The sequence below is a fragment of the Crocodylus porosus genome, unplaced genomic scaffold (genome assembly GCF_001723895.1).
Source record: "Crocodylus porosus isolate Cpor-Errol unplaced genomic scaffold, CroPor_comp1, whole genome shotgun sequence".
In the NCBI taxonomy this organism is placed as follows: Eukaryota; Metazoa; Chordata; order Crocodylia; family Crocodylidae; genus Crocodylus; species Crocodylus porosus.
Genome location: NW_017728886.1, coordinates 25,106,164 through 25,119,915, shown reverse-complemented (window position 1 = coordinate 25,119,915; position 13,752 = coordinate 25,106,164). Strand labels below are relative to the sequence as shown.

The following is a 13,752-nucleotide window of genomic DNA, read 5'->3' as shown; positions in this document are numbered from 1 at the left end:
AAAAATAGTTAAAAATAAAATTTCTTCTAATGATGCTCTATCTTTAACATTTGTAAGACAGTGTCACTTACAGCATAGTACTGACAGCCTGCTTTCCTACGGAAAGCAAAAGGACCATCAGGATCATTTTCTTCCTCAGCTTCAGAGGAACCAGACAAGACCTTTAAAAAAAACACAGAGAGAAAGTTGTTAAGTTTATGGAGACAGTTATCTGTTCTTTTCCTAAAACTGTAGAAAACTGTAGAGGCCATACCTGGGAGAGAGGTTCTTCATCTGAGCTGGGAAAATCATACTGATTCAGATCTTTAGCATTAAAGACTGGCAGTGCAGCAGGACTCGTCTGTTGAGGAGTAGCAGCAGCAGACGAAGGTAAGACTTTGGGCTTCTTCTCATACTTCCTTTTGGGTCGTATAACATCAGCTTTCTCTTGCTTCAAGAAAATAACAGAAACTTGAATTAATTCACTACTTTAATAAGGACATAAATTGGTTAAATTACAAGCTTTTTAAGTATCTACTGAAAAGATGCTAAAAACTGAACTGAACTTCTCTCTCCACCATTCTGTACTCAGCATTAATCAAAGTTTCAGATTTCAGGGTTCTGGTTCCTTCATCAGAAGGAATAAAGTCCAGTTTGCTCAGTTGGCATTATATCAGCTAAGAATAAAATTTTCTTTGGGGGGGAGAAAGAGAAAAAAAAAGAAAAAGTACAGGACAACTGTACCTAACAATTAAAGAGTCAGGAGGTATGATTAGAAGGGCGCTGTGAATATGAAGTTTTTTGAACATCTGTACAAGGTTGTTATAACAAAACTTAAATGCCTACTTAAAAAGGTTAAAATCTTCTAAAATAACTCAAATTCCATTCCCAAGGGACAGTATTGTGTGAACATGATTTAACAGATTGTTACATCTGTAAAAACAACCAAAAATAATAATTTAACATACTAAGAAAGCAGCATTAACAGGAGTACTCTATCTGCTTTTTCAAAGTTGTGTAGGCATGTTGTGCACATAGGGTACTGGAGATAGGGTGATCAAACATTGGTCAGCAATACGGTGCTACTTATCAGATAAAGAACACTTGGAGACTTGATCCACAGCCATTTATAAATGGACAAAGTCTTGCAACTCTAAGTAGCAATGCATTGTCTGTCATTCAGGAAACTTGCATATTTGAGCAAGTTTGTTCATTACAACAGGAATAACTCTGAAGACTTGTCTAATTATAAAAAAGTCTTTCATACATTATATATTTTACATTACAATTTTAGTTTTACCTTGTATTCCCCTGCCAGGCATTTTTGAGGGAATTTTTCTTTTATGGGTACTATAGTCATACTTTATGACAAAAATCAAGACTAGTGGTGACAAAATGCTAAGTGGGTGTCTAATTGCAATATGAAATGCAGCATTTCATGCTGCCCAAATCAGCATCATCCCTATCCAAACCACCCCATAAAAATCTTTGTCTAACTTATTACTAAGATTACACAATCAACCCTGTCACAAAACTACAAGGCCCAGCATCCTAATCTGTCACAGGATTCATCAGGATTTGCTTTTTGTTTTGTATGTACAGTTCACATTCCCGTAAGCAGTATATGAACAACAATAGCACAGTAACAATTTGTAAGGGAAAATTGTAAATTCTCTTATGACAACTGTGCAAATAATTTTAAATTACTGAAAATGGAAGCTAGTTGAGCGTATATATTCCTAAAACCATAGGGTTGTTTTACGATTTGCATTTATTAATAATATTTTCAGTTAAATTAGTTAACAGGGAAAAAAAAAAAAAGCAACTTCTGACCAATATCAGATGAAAATCAGAGCCTGAAAAAATTATGTACCCTTGCCTATAGTGCCACAAAATTAGAGCAATTATCTCACTAGAAATTTAATGGAAGTCTCCTCCTCTAGATCTGCATTAAAATGTATCATCATCTTTCATTTTTTGGAAGGTTTTTACACAAAAAATAAAGCATGGCTCTCATGCTAAAAGAATCTAAAACACTTTGCAGCCTGCATGCACGAGAGCTTAACCTGATTAAGGTAAGAACCACTTGGCTAGAACTACAGTTTTCTCACCTTGTTAACTTTAAATTCCTTCAGTTCCAGAGTCTCTTGATGTTTAAATGGACTGCTGTTATTAACGGGAATGATGGGGATAGCATAGGTAGGTTTCATTGGCTGCCGCTGTGCCATGACTTCAGCCATGATCTCTCCGTTGTAGTCACCCAAATTATATCTGAAAGTAAATAGTTTTATTAAGTTTTTAAAATACCAGAAACAGAACACTTGCAACATTTACTCTGTAGAAAATACAGTACAAGTCAATCTACATTTATAGTATTTCTTGAAGCTTTGAATCCTGGGAAGGCAAAATAAGATATTTTAAAATTACTACTCCAGAAGAGAGATTACTACACAGGACTCTGAACAGCCCAGAATAAAGCCCTAGAAACCAAACCCATGCTCTACAAATGCTTTTGAAGAGCTGAGAGAAAAGGAAGATGATGGAAAGGAAAGGAGATCATTTCCAGTAAATTGAGCCAACATACTAAAATTCAGGAAAAAGACTGAGGACATTTCAAAACTGTCTAATTCATCTTAACATGTACAAGTTTCAATATAAAGAAATTAAAAAACAAAAACAAAATTGTAATCCTGACATTCTACTGTGTGTGCTAAAAGATAAGAATCATGCCCATACAACTGATTCTCAAAAACACATTCTTAATAAATAAAATTCGTATTAGATTATATGATTGTCAGAGAGCAATTAAAAGACCTTTTTGAATTGCTATGGTATCAAGGAAGTGAAAACTGTGCAATGGAATTCTTAATGATTGGAGTGTTAGAGCACATGTCCCAAAGGGACAAAAAGGAGAAGGAAATGGTAAAGATAAAGTAATTTGTGATTCATTGCTTCACAAATAGGAGAGGGTTCTCTTTGCTTTAGGTCCTTAACAAGATTAATATTCCAAGTTTTCTACTGAACTTCTCTATAATTTGTAACAGCTATTCTATTTGTTCAATTTTTTTTTAAAAATGGAAAGAAAAGATTTATTATAGTAAAAATTACTCAATTTCAAATTTAATTCGTTATTGTTTTTCTTTAGTCATATAAAAAACCTTGCTATGGTACAGTAACTGTGAAAGGGCTAGAAATATATGTTTTAGGTGTATAAAGCTTCATAAAGGATTTTGATATAGGTCATTAAAAACATTCAGTATGAAAGTGTTGTGAAATGATCATATTTTGACCCATTGATAAGATTTACCTCTTTTCCATAATTTCCAGTGTTAAATGCAGTAACTCTCTCTTGCTCTTCTCCCTTCTCTTTATCATTTCAAGGATAGTTACTGCACGACTCAGATCTCGACGCAGCTTAAGCATTTTTTCGTAAGATGCTTCATCATTCTTTCGATTCTGTAAATACATTTTTTTCATTTCATTTACATTAAAGTTGCTATTGAAAGCACATTATGCATTAAAGTGAGAACCTGAATCAAGTATTAAGCACGTGAAAAATTACAAACACTCCCTTTTTAAATGTGTTAACCACTTCGTTACTACTAGAATTTATAACTACCAAAAAAAAAAAAAAGAAAAGAAAAGAGACTGGGACACTCATGAATACGAGCTTTTGAAGTCTGACTATATATAATTTTAGGCGAGTGCTGGTGTCCATAGCAGACTGTTTTTTTTCCCCTTTGACTGTCCATACTTAAACAGACTTAAATACTGCTTCACCCAATAACAATGTGCCCTTTTTACTTACTTTTCGGGTCTGCATCTTCTCTGTTCGCCTTCTAAAAGCAACGTAAGGATCATTTGTGCTGGAGCCGTCTCGTTTCTCTTGTTTCACTGCTGGGATAAGGGAGGGACCTCGACAGTTTTTCCTCTTTTTAATCCAGTACTCGTACACTTCTCTGATCAATTCATCGTCTTCCTTCAGCAGCAGCTTGGCCTCTTGCAGGCTGACTGGCTAAATTTAAAACACAATCTGTCACTTTCATATGCTGATTACTTTTTGTAAATTTTTCAATTTTTAATCTGACATAGTATTTTACCTGCTGACCACTGCCTTTTTCTAGCCGATCTATCATCTCCTCGAACTGCAAAGGAGATATGTCCATTCTTTTCTTCAGTTTATTCACGAAGACCTCATCTTCTGAATCCAGGTCATAATCTGGCTGCTCAGCATCCAAGCTAAAAGCTAAACAATACAATGTATGTTAACATGTATATGGTGTCTATCATGGGAATAATTTCACTGAAACAGGTGTGTCTGGGAATGACATGCTCCACTGGACAAGTCTAGCTCCTGTTGCAAGACAACAGGATTTATTTAGACACTGCACTTATTCTACTTGGATTAACAGCAAACCTAGATATAACACAGTATCTGTAGTTGAAACGCACTGGATTTATTAATAAAGATGACTAACAGAAGTATGGTGACACAATGCACATGGATGTTAAGAACAATCATGGAAATTAAAATTTAGTAAATGGTAAGCAGTTGAATTACTTATCTGGTTTACTTGGCATAGTTTTATAGTGAAGCTAGACAAATTTAAAAAAATAAAAAAAATCAGAAGTGAAATCTACTTTCATAAAGGAAACTGAAGTTTCAGCTACAAAAATCCAGGATTTAATTCCAAATATTTAGAAGGTATTTCAAGAAAAGCTATAATAAAGACTAGATGAACAGAATGTGAGTGGTGCAAAACAGTAAACTCTAGCAATAATCTAATTCATGATACAGGTAATATTTGAAAACTAGCTTATGTTTACACAAAAACTTCAAAATGTTATGAAAAAACACTGTGCATTCCTCTAGTACAGAGGTGTCACTGAGCTCCTGGAGGGGGCACCAGGGATACATTTTGATGGCAGTGGGGCAAGCAATAGCTTGCCCTCGTGGCAAATGTGGGTCCTAATCCAGCCCTCAGAGCCCCATGGTCCAGATGTGGCCCAGGAGGTCAAGGAGTTGACATTTCTGCTATAATACAAAACTGAAAACAACGGCTTTTCTTTCTTTTTAAAGTGATTTTGCCAGTTCTCATCCCAGTCTTGCTGATTTCCACCATAAACAAACCTTATTTTAGCAATCTGCTGGGTTTAAAAAGGTTTTTTTTTTTTTTTTTTTTAAGCGCACAATGGTAGTTTCTACCATCATCCTTTAATCTGATACACACACAGACAGTTATGAAATCACTAACAAAAGAGAAAACTAGAACATCTTATGTAATTCTTTCAATTATTTCCTTGCTTTATTTCTTAAGCTTTCCACTCCTAACATAATTTCTGATGCATGTTTTATCAAATGTTTTGTTAAAACATCATTACCTTCCAGTTTTGTCATAAGCAAGCTTTTAGAAGACCTACAATCTCAATAAGCCCAGTTTCTCTCTCTCTTTCCCCTCACATTAAGGTACTTTAATTTCACTATTTTGACCGTATATTCATGATTTTTATTATTTCCTGTCACATAAAAAGTAAGAGTGTGACAAAAATCCAAGTTCTGTACATGACCCCAAAGTATACAGTTATATTAACCACTTAAAAATTCAGGTAAGGTAACCAACTGTTAGAAAAGAGCGGCCACATCAAAACTGTTTTGACAGTGCTAAGTAGCCTTAAAAATTATATACGTAAACTAAATTAATGAGCAGCTTTTAACATGTTCCCAGAGGAGAAAGAGAACCTGTTTAAGGGTAATAGCATCATACCATTTCAGGACATCTATTACTTTGTCTATTTTTAATCCCTGATGCACTTCACAGAGTGAAAGCCTAAAGAAAGAACAGTCAAAACAAGCACAGGCTGTCATCGCATGCTCAGGAATCTTAAAGGCTCAATCAAAGCCTTTGTTATGTAAGAAAGGTTGCATGTCAAACACCTGTTTAGCAATACACATGGCAAGATTAACTTATAATTAATCTTAATTCATACAACTGCATGCAACACAAATTAGCTTGACACTTCCAAAGGCCAAAACCCTTCTCACATTTTATGCATTTTCCTTGGTATATAAAGGCTTTTGTTCTTATGTAGGGGGGTCTACTGCTGTCAGACAAGCAGGGGCACCTCTGCATGGCAGTGCAGGGCTCCCAGTAGTGGCACAAGCCTCCACAAGGCTGCCCAGTGGCCATGCGCACCTTGCCTGACCACCTTCTTCCCACTACTCCCCCAGCCCTTTGCAGGCTGAAACTGTCAGCCTGCAAGGGGAAACCCACTTTTTTCCCCACATTTTTCTCTTTTAAAAGAAAAAATCTGGGTTCTTTCTTTAAAAAAAGAAAATCCACGCTTTACTTTGTTTTTCAGTGGTGAATGAAAACCTGGATCCCTGGTTGATGAAACAGCTTAAGGCACAGACAAATGTACACTTGGAGTGACTTCAAAAGTGGAGGGAGGCTGCTATTTGGGAGTACAGGCAGTCCTCGACTTACAACATTTCCAGTTACATTTATAAATTGACACCTGTTTCAACTTTACAACACCAGTTTTGACTTTACAAAGCTTGATCTGATGCTACACCACACCACGCCAGTGAACAAGTGTGCTGCGTGGCCCATCTCCCTAGAGAACATCTATCAAAACTTCCTTGGACACTTTCAAGAAAGCAGAGAAGACTCCAGAAAAACCTGCAGCCAACACTGCTGAGAAGACTCCAGCCAAGAACCCTTCAAAAGTCCAACCAAGAGCCTTCAAAAAGTCCAGCAAAGTCACCTCAAAGAAGTCCTTCCAAATCAATACGATTGCTATTTACAATATAAATACACCAATGTAGTTATAGCACTCATCTCTAGTTGATCAAGTACAAAATTCTGGGGTATTTCTGGTGAAAATAGGGTATCAGGCCTTGGTTGAGGAACTAATCCCCCATTTATAACACTGTTTCCTTTGAGAAAATTGATTCCAAGTTACGTTTTGACTTAAAACGTGGTTTTCAGGAACCAATTGCGTCGTAAGTCCGAGGACTGCCTGTACATGGCAGCTGTTATACTCAATTTTTTACAAGCACATGAGCCTGTAGGTTCAGCGGTTCTCAATTCAGGGTGCCATAAGATCTTTTCAGAAGGTGATGCAGTGCAGGCACTGCTGAAATGGCAGCCACAGCACCCCAGTTAAGAAACACCACGGCAGGCTGAGGCAATAACCAGTGGTTCTCAATCAGGGTGACAAATTCAGAAAAGTTATGTAAAAGTTATGTATCCCTAAAAAAGGTTGAGGACCACTGCTTAGAGTCAAATGAGCTAAACTGCCTAAATTCGAACCTAAATGTTCGAAATGGGCAAAGCTGGAGTGGTTCTGTTACACTTGCATCACTACAGGCTTCTGAACAGGTAACTTAACAGCTAAAAGCTGCTGCTCAGCTCGGAGCAGAAGCTCCCCTCCCAGGGGTATATTTGTCTCTTCTTAACCTAATAAGAGAGTAGATGTTCAGCTACTAAGAATCTTCAAAATGTGTCCGGATGCAAGGTAGGGCAGGGCTATCTGTTCAAAACCCTTCAGATGATCTCTACCACCAGGAGACATGTGGAAATATACACCGTATTTCCTCAAATACACCACCACCCCCTTTTCTTTCCCCACACCTCAAAAATATTGGGATTAGTGTATTAGGCAGAGAAGCTGATTTTCTGCCCAGGACAAAAACACCCTGCTTTAATTACTGCTCCAGTACAACCGCAGTGCCCTTATAATTCAGGTAGCTGAGGGAGTCGATTGACTTAATGTCTAATTGCTCACTTTATAGGTATTAATAACTACCTCTCCTTTTTAATGACTTGATGTTCCCTAAATCAATTTAACATTTTAGGACAATATTGCTGTCTGCTAGGTGCTCCCAGACTCTACCCTATTTTACAGCACTGGAGACTAGCTCTTTTCAAAATCATAGATCCTTCTATGGAGACCAGTTTTCAACAACAGCTAGTGTTTCAGCTTCAGTTACCCAGGAAAGGGAGGATGAGTTAGCTGAAAATTAAGCTCTATGTACAGCCATAACTCTGAAAACACCTTTCTTGTCTGCCTTTTTTTTTTTTTGTGAAAGGGAGAATGAAGAACAAGTGCATATTATATTCTATGGCATGTTTCATCTAAAAAAACAAAAAAAATAGAGCAGCCACCAAGGTACCAGGAACTCACAAGAAACATTTTATAAATCAACCCCAACATTTATAGCACATTTTTGTTGTCTATGAAATAAAGCCACCATATACAAGATACTGATAATTAAAGCACAGAACTGGATTCTGCATTAGCAGAATTTAGCTGTTTTCAAATGTTACCCCCAAGCAACAACTGTGGTGAGATCAACTCCAAAAAAAAGCAGTTACAGTTTTCTAAACAGCTGAGGACTCTTATTTTCATTCTACGTGATGCGTTAGCTTCAGTATGAAAACAAACGCAGCCATATTCATGAATAGGTTAAATCCATCTCACTGTCCAGATGAGGCAACTGACCCCAAGTGAAAAACCATGTGAACTCTGCTGCTTCAATGCCAGAACTACATGTGCAGAGCAGTCTTCTGCAGGGAAGGTGAGCCTTGTGGCCCACCGGTTGAGACAGAAGGAAGGGTGGAGTTGCACCTTACACACTAACTATATCAGAATCTGTAAGGTGAAAAACTACTTTGTTTTTTGCCTTTGAAAAAAAAAAAGAGCAACTAAATCCCATTCATTTGGAAAGATTCAATAATTTCTCTCATTCTCGTCTGAACCCCCAGCCCACTGTGCCATCATCATCTTTTCTTCTGATGAGCCATACTGGTACATTTAGTATTCCCCCATTTTTCATTGATATATCATCACCTTCAAGGTGGTTTATGGCCATGGCTCTTCTGGCTAACGAAAGTTAGACATTTCACTGGATACCAAATTTTAGAGCGAGTCAGCATTTTAACAAGTGCTATTGCTACATTTTAGCACTAACAAACAATCCTAACTCAGATAATGCTCCAGTCAACTTCAACAGAGGTTGAATCGTGAGTAAAAATTGAATAGGGCATTTATATAAAACAGTTAACATTTAATATGCTAAACATGCACTAGTTCTCAAAAAGAAAATCTCAATGGTAGTTCAACAGTTGTTTAATAAATTCCTTTAACCCTAAGTTAAATACAGTTTTAGGGACAAGTCTGCACATACAATTTTTATACTTACGCTGTATGTGAATCAGCTGCTTTGGCATCTTAAATTCTCCAGGGTATATAGATTCATAGTAAGCAATATTACTTTCTGCTTCTGGGACTGGTATAACCATATTATCCCTCTTCTCTCCATATACCTGTTGTGCTGAGATAGCCCGCTGGAGATGATGTTCCTATAAACAAGAGGTTGAAAAATTAAAAACAAATACACTTTTCAGAGGTACATAGTAAGGTATGGGGGGGAAGGAGTGGGGGAGGGGTAGATTACTTTATTTCCAAAGCTCACTTTTTAAACAAGTAAAAACAGATTTCATTTCTCCACAGATTTATACTTTTTAAGAGCAAAAGACATATGAGAAACATTAAGTTAAACATCCATTTTGCAGGTATTTTGAGCATAGTAACAAGCTTTTCCAGGAGGTGGAATTAGAAACCACAGGAAATTTCCTAGTGCAGCTATTCTAAGTGGCCAGCAGTGCAGTTTCTTTTTCTTTCCTATGGCTGACCTAGAGCAACAATGCTTTCAAGAAGCATACCACTGCCCTGAGGCTAAGCAGAAGAGACAAGAGAGGTAAGCAGGTTTTAGATAGAAGCAGCAAACAAACCAAGTCCAAATGCGACTTCTGAGCAACTACATGATCTTAACCCTGTATCTGCTTGTGAGCCAGAGTTGCAGTTTAACTTCAAATTTTGTCCATACTCAAAAGGATACTGTACTTCCTTTTTTCCTGGGTCTCTCTAAGCCAGAGGTAGGGAAAATACAGCCCATGGGCGCTCACCAACTAACTGTACCTTGCCCAGCCCATGCGCCTTGCTCCCACGCAGCTTCTGGGCAGGGCCACTGCCACTGCTTGGCTTCTCCCGTGTCCAGCGGCTCATCTCCATGCTGCAGCATTCACTCTGGGCAGCAGGAAGGGAAGTGGCTGGGGGGCTGCAGCTGGGCAGGAGTGACAAAGTGACAAGTGTGGGTCTGGTGGGAGCATAGAACACAGGTGGGCAAGGTGTGGATGTGAGGGAGAACGGGAGGGTGTGGGGACCCCCTGCCCCCCATGGCACAAAGGCCACGTCACTGGTAGCAGCAAGAGGCAGTGGGCACTTGTGGCCCGAGCAGGTTCTGCTGCCTGGCAGCACATGGCTCCAGCCAGCACTGCAAGGAGTATAGCCAGGCCAGCCCATCTCTATGATATAGGGCTCTGCGCCGTGCATGTGCAGCTCCTGGCACTTACATGCGACCAGGGGAAGCCTAGCACAATACAGCCTTACCCACCCCTTGTCATCCAGGTCCCAGAACTGTGCTGGAAGTGGAGGGGAGCACCGCCCCCTGCTTCCCAGCAGGGTCCCAGGACCTGCACGACAGGGTGTGGGGAAGGCAGTCAGCTCCATTGTGCAGAACATCCCCTGGTGGCACGTGAATGCTGGGAGCTGCACATGAGCCGTGGGGAGCCCCACATGATAGAGATGGGCCAGCCCTGCCACCAGATGCAGCACTAGCCAGAGCTGCATGTAGCTGGGTGGCACCTGTGTGCCATATGGGGGGGGGGGGTGGCGGTGAGAGGAAGTGGGGAGGTCCCCATATCCCACAACCCCCCTATAAACACCCCAACATACCCTATGCCCTGCACACACAGCCATACCCCCTCACAACACCCCCATTTACACCCTCAATATACAAAAGTAAGACTTTATTTTTTAATTATTATGCAATCATCTCTACATACACTACACAAATACAAATCATGACAAAAATATTTTTTATAATAAAATTAGAATACGTTACAGTAGGTGTTTGACTTCAGGTATACAACTTTTTTTTCTGGTTCCAAGATGGCAACCCTCCTCCCAAAAAGAGTACTTCAGGGGGCAAGGGACTTCTGGTGACAAAGGTCAGGGGCAGGACTTTTGGTCCCAAGATAGCAACCAGGGGGTGGGGCACCTGTCAAGAGGTGTGGCTATCCTTGCAGCCCTCCAGCTGAAATAATTGTCCACCCCTGCTCTAAACTCTGTTTTGTAATTTCAATTTCCAGTGTATTTCTATTCTTGTCAACACTGCAGATGCTGCATCAAAACTACAATGCTAATTCTGTATTGGTAAGACTCTGCCATTAGATTACTTTGCAACAAAATACAAAGCTACCACCAATGGGATAATTCTGTTTCAGGGATTTACAGCAAATTATCTGTTTAATATCTCAAAAACAATAAATTGGGGTTAAATGGCCTGCTACAGGAATGGTCACCCCACAGCATGTGTACCACGAGAGGCATGGGTAGTCTGCGTGCATGACGTGTCAGACTGGGGAGGAAGCAGAGAACACAATGGCAGATAAGGCAGGAAACAAAAGGCAGAGCAGCAGATCAGGCAGTGGAAAGGGAGTGGAGTGACACATGGGGTAGTGCAGAGCTTACCTTGTGGCACACATGCCAGGAAGTTAGGCCCCACTGGTCTATGACTTTTAATATCTCTGTCTCTATCTCTCTCTCTCTCTCCCCCCACCCCCCTCCATCTATATATTTTAGATTAATCTTCTATATTTTAGGGGTTTTTTTTCCGATTTTAGATTTTTATATTTTAGATTGTTCTATCTGTGAAGAGGTCAGCATCGTTGACGCCCATATATCGTGCATCACTAATATGAGGTAACAGGTTATTTTTTTTAATAGGATTCAGTTTTGATTTTCTAGTACTTTGTAACAGATGAATACATTTTGCCACTTTGGTAGAGACAGCTTCATATGTTTAGTGCTATTTTTAATGAGTTGACAACCTAGAATGAATCTTCTATCAATCCAGTTAAGTGCCTGTGTAAAAAGCATGAGTATGCATGTGTAGGCATACATTTGGCAGGAAGAGTCTTGGAATTCTGTCCCAACTGTTGCTGACAATGGCATTAGGCTTTCTTCTCATATAGTACTGTCAAACAGTCAAGTGATTATATCAGAATACAAATTATCTACTGGCTCTTTCCTGCATGCAAAGGCCTAACTTTTACCAATATTCTAACGCTTCCAATCGGACTAAAAAAAAAAAAATCACAGAAACCAAATGCCTTTAAAATTATATATTCCTGGGCATTGCAGTACATTACAGGACAGCTTTAAATGGAAGCTCTGATTTTTTAGGTTGACCTGTAGGATCTACACTGCTAGCAAATTTCTGTATAATATCCTCATACAACAGCTTTCTGAGAGATCATTAAGCACATATTTTAATATTCATTCTGGCCCAGGGAACCCTGGGTTACGGTAGTGCCACCGATATAACATATGACAGGGATTGTGGAAAGGTTCCTGTTATTCTCTTGACTGAACATCTCTATATGCCTATTATTATACTACTGTTCATGGACTGCTATAAAAGACTTAGTTTGGTGCTATGTTTTAGTACAGCTTTGTAGAAAGTTCAGATTCACATCTCTATTTCAACTTGAACCAAATTTCTGAAACCATCTAAAAATGCAAATACCGTTCCTCTACTTTTGTTTGATTCCTTAAGGCAAAACCGCCATTGCCATCAGCTGCATGTGCATTTTTTAACGCAAGTTGATCAGAAATTTTCTGATATGACTAGAGTTACTTGGATTACAACTGGAAAAAGTGCAAAGACAGACAAGTTATGATCAGGAACTGGAAAGTCTGTATCTTACAAAAGGAAACTGAAAGAATTTGGTTTATTTACCTTAACAAAACACAAGCTGAGAAGGGACAGGAAAACCCAATTGATACATTTATGAAGAACAGATACCAGACAAAGAGAACAGCTATTCAAATTAAAGAACAGTGCTGGCATAAGAAAACGATGGCACATACTAGGCAGGAATAGATTTGGGCTGGAAACAGAAGGTTTTTAACCTCAGAAGAATGAGGTTCTTTAACAGCCTTCCACTACGAGCAGTGAATAAGAGACATAACTAGTTTCAAAATGGAGCTTGATCAGTTTATGCAAGATGACTTGATGTGGCCGTCTATGAAAGGACCTTGGAGTCTCCTACCAGTCCCCTGCACCTCTGTTAGTATTCTTAGCTAAACGTTTTCTACACTTGTAATTTCTGTCACTCTACTTTCATACGTCACAAATTTTGTACTATTTGTAATATATAAATATATTACACTAACCAGATAAGATTACACTATGCAGTCATTAACGTGAGCTTTGAAAAAGTGAATAATGTTGGCTTACTTCTACATCCAATGAGGTCATTACACATGCTGAAAGAGTGCATGCACATACACAATTTTATATATATGGGAACATATAACCAGTCTACAAGAGCAGGTGCCATGCTAAGTCAGTCAGAATGAGCGCTATGTGCCTTGGATCTGGTTGGAGGGAGGAGGCTGCATGGGCCTAATCTGCAAGGCCATAGTTTCATAATTTCTAGGGTCGGAAGGGACCTGAGCAGATCATCTAGTGCGACCCCCTGCCATGGCAGGAAAGAGTACTGGGGTCAAATGACCCCAACAAGATATTCATCTAACCTCCTCTTAAAAACCCCCAGGGTGGGAGCCTGCACCACTTCTCTTGGAAGCTGGTTCCAGATCCTAGCCGCCCTGACCGTGAAGTAGCGCCTCCTGATATCTAAC

The 13,752-nt window shown here is 39.1% G+C and overlaps 1 protein-coding gene across 2 annotated transcripts in view; it reads right to left on the bottom strand.

Moving 5' to 3' along the window:
- The window catches only part of EPC1 (enhancer of polycomb homolog 1), an 85,831-nt gene that overhangs the window by 18,843 nt on the left and 53,236 nt on the right, over window positions 1–13,752 (bottom strand). For both annotated transcript variants that reach the window (XM_019531055.1, XM_019531047.1), the window contains exons 2-8: window positions 9,185–9,344; window positions 4,080–4,225; window positions 3,788–3,994; window positions 3,287–3,435; window positions 2,091–2,250; window positions 254–430; window positions 72–161 (exon numbers count right to left, since the gene is read on the bottom strand). In XM_019531055.1, coding sequence (XP_019386600.1) covers window positions 72–161; window positions 254–430; window positions 2,091–2,250; window positions 3,287–3,435; window positions 3,788–3,994; window positions 4,080–4,225; window positions 9,185–9,284 — 1,029 coding nt within the window. In that variant the 5' untranslated portion in view covers window positions 9,285–9,344. The remainder of the gene's footprint in view (window positions 1–71; window positions 162–253; window positions 431–2,090; window positions 2,251–3,286; window positions 3,436–3,787; window positions 3,995–4,079; window positions 4,226–9,184; window positions 9,345–13,752) is intronic.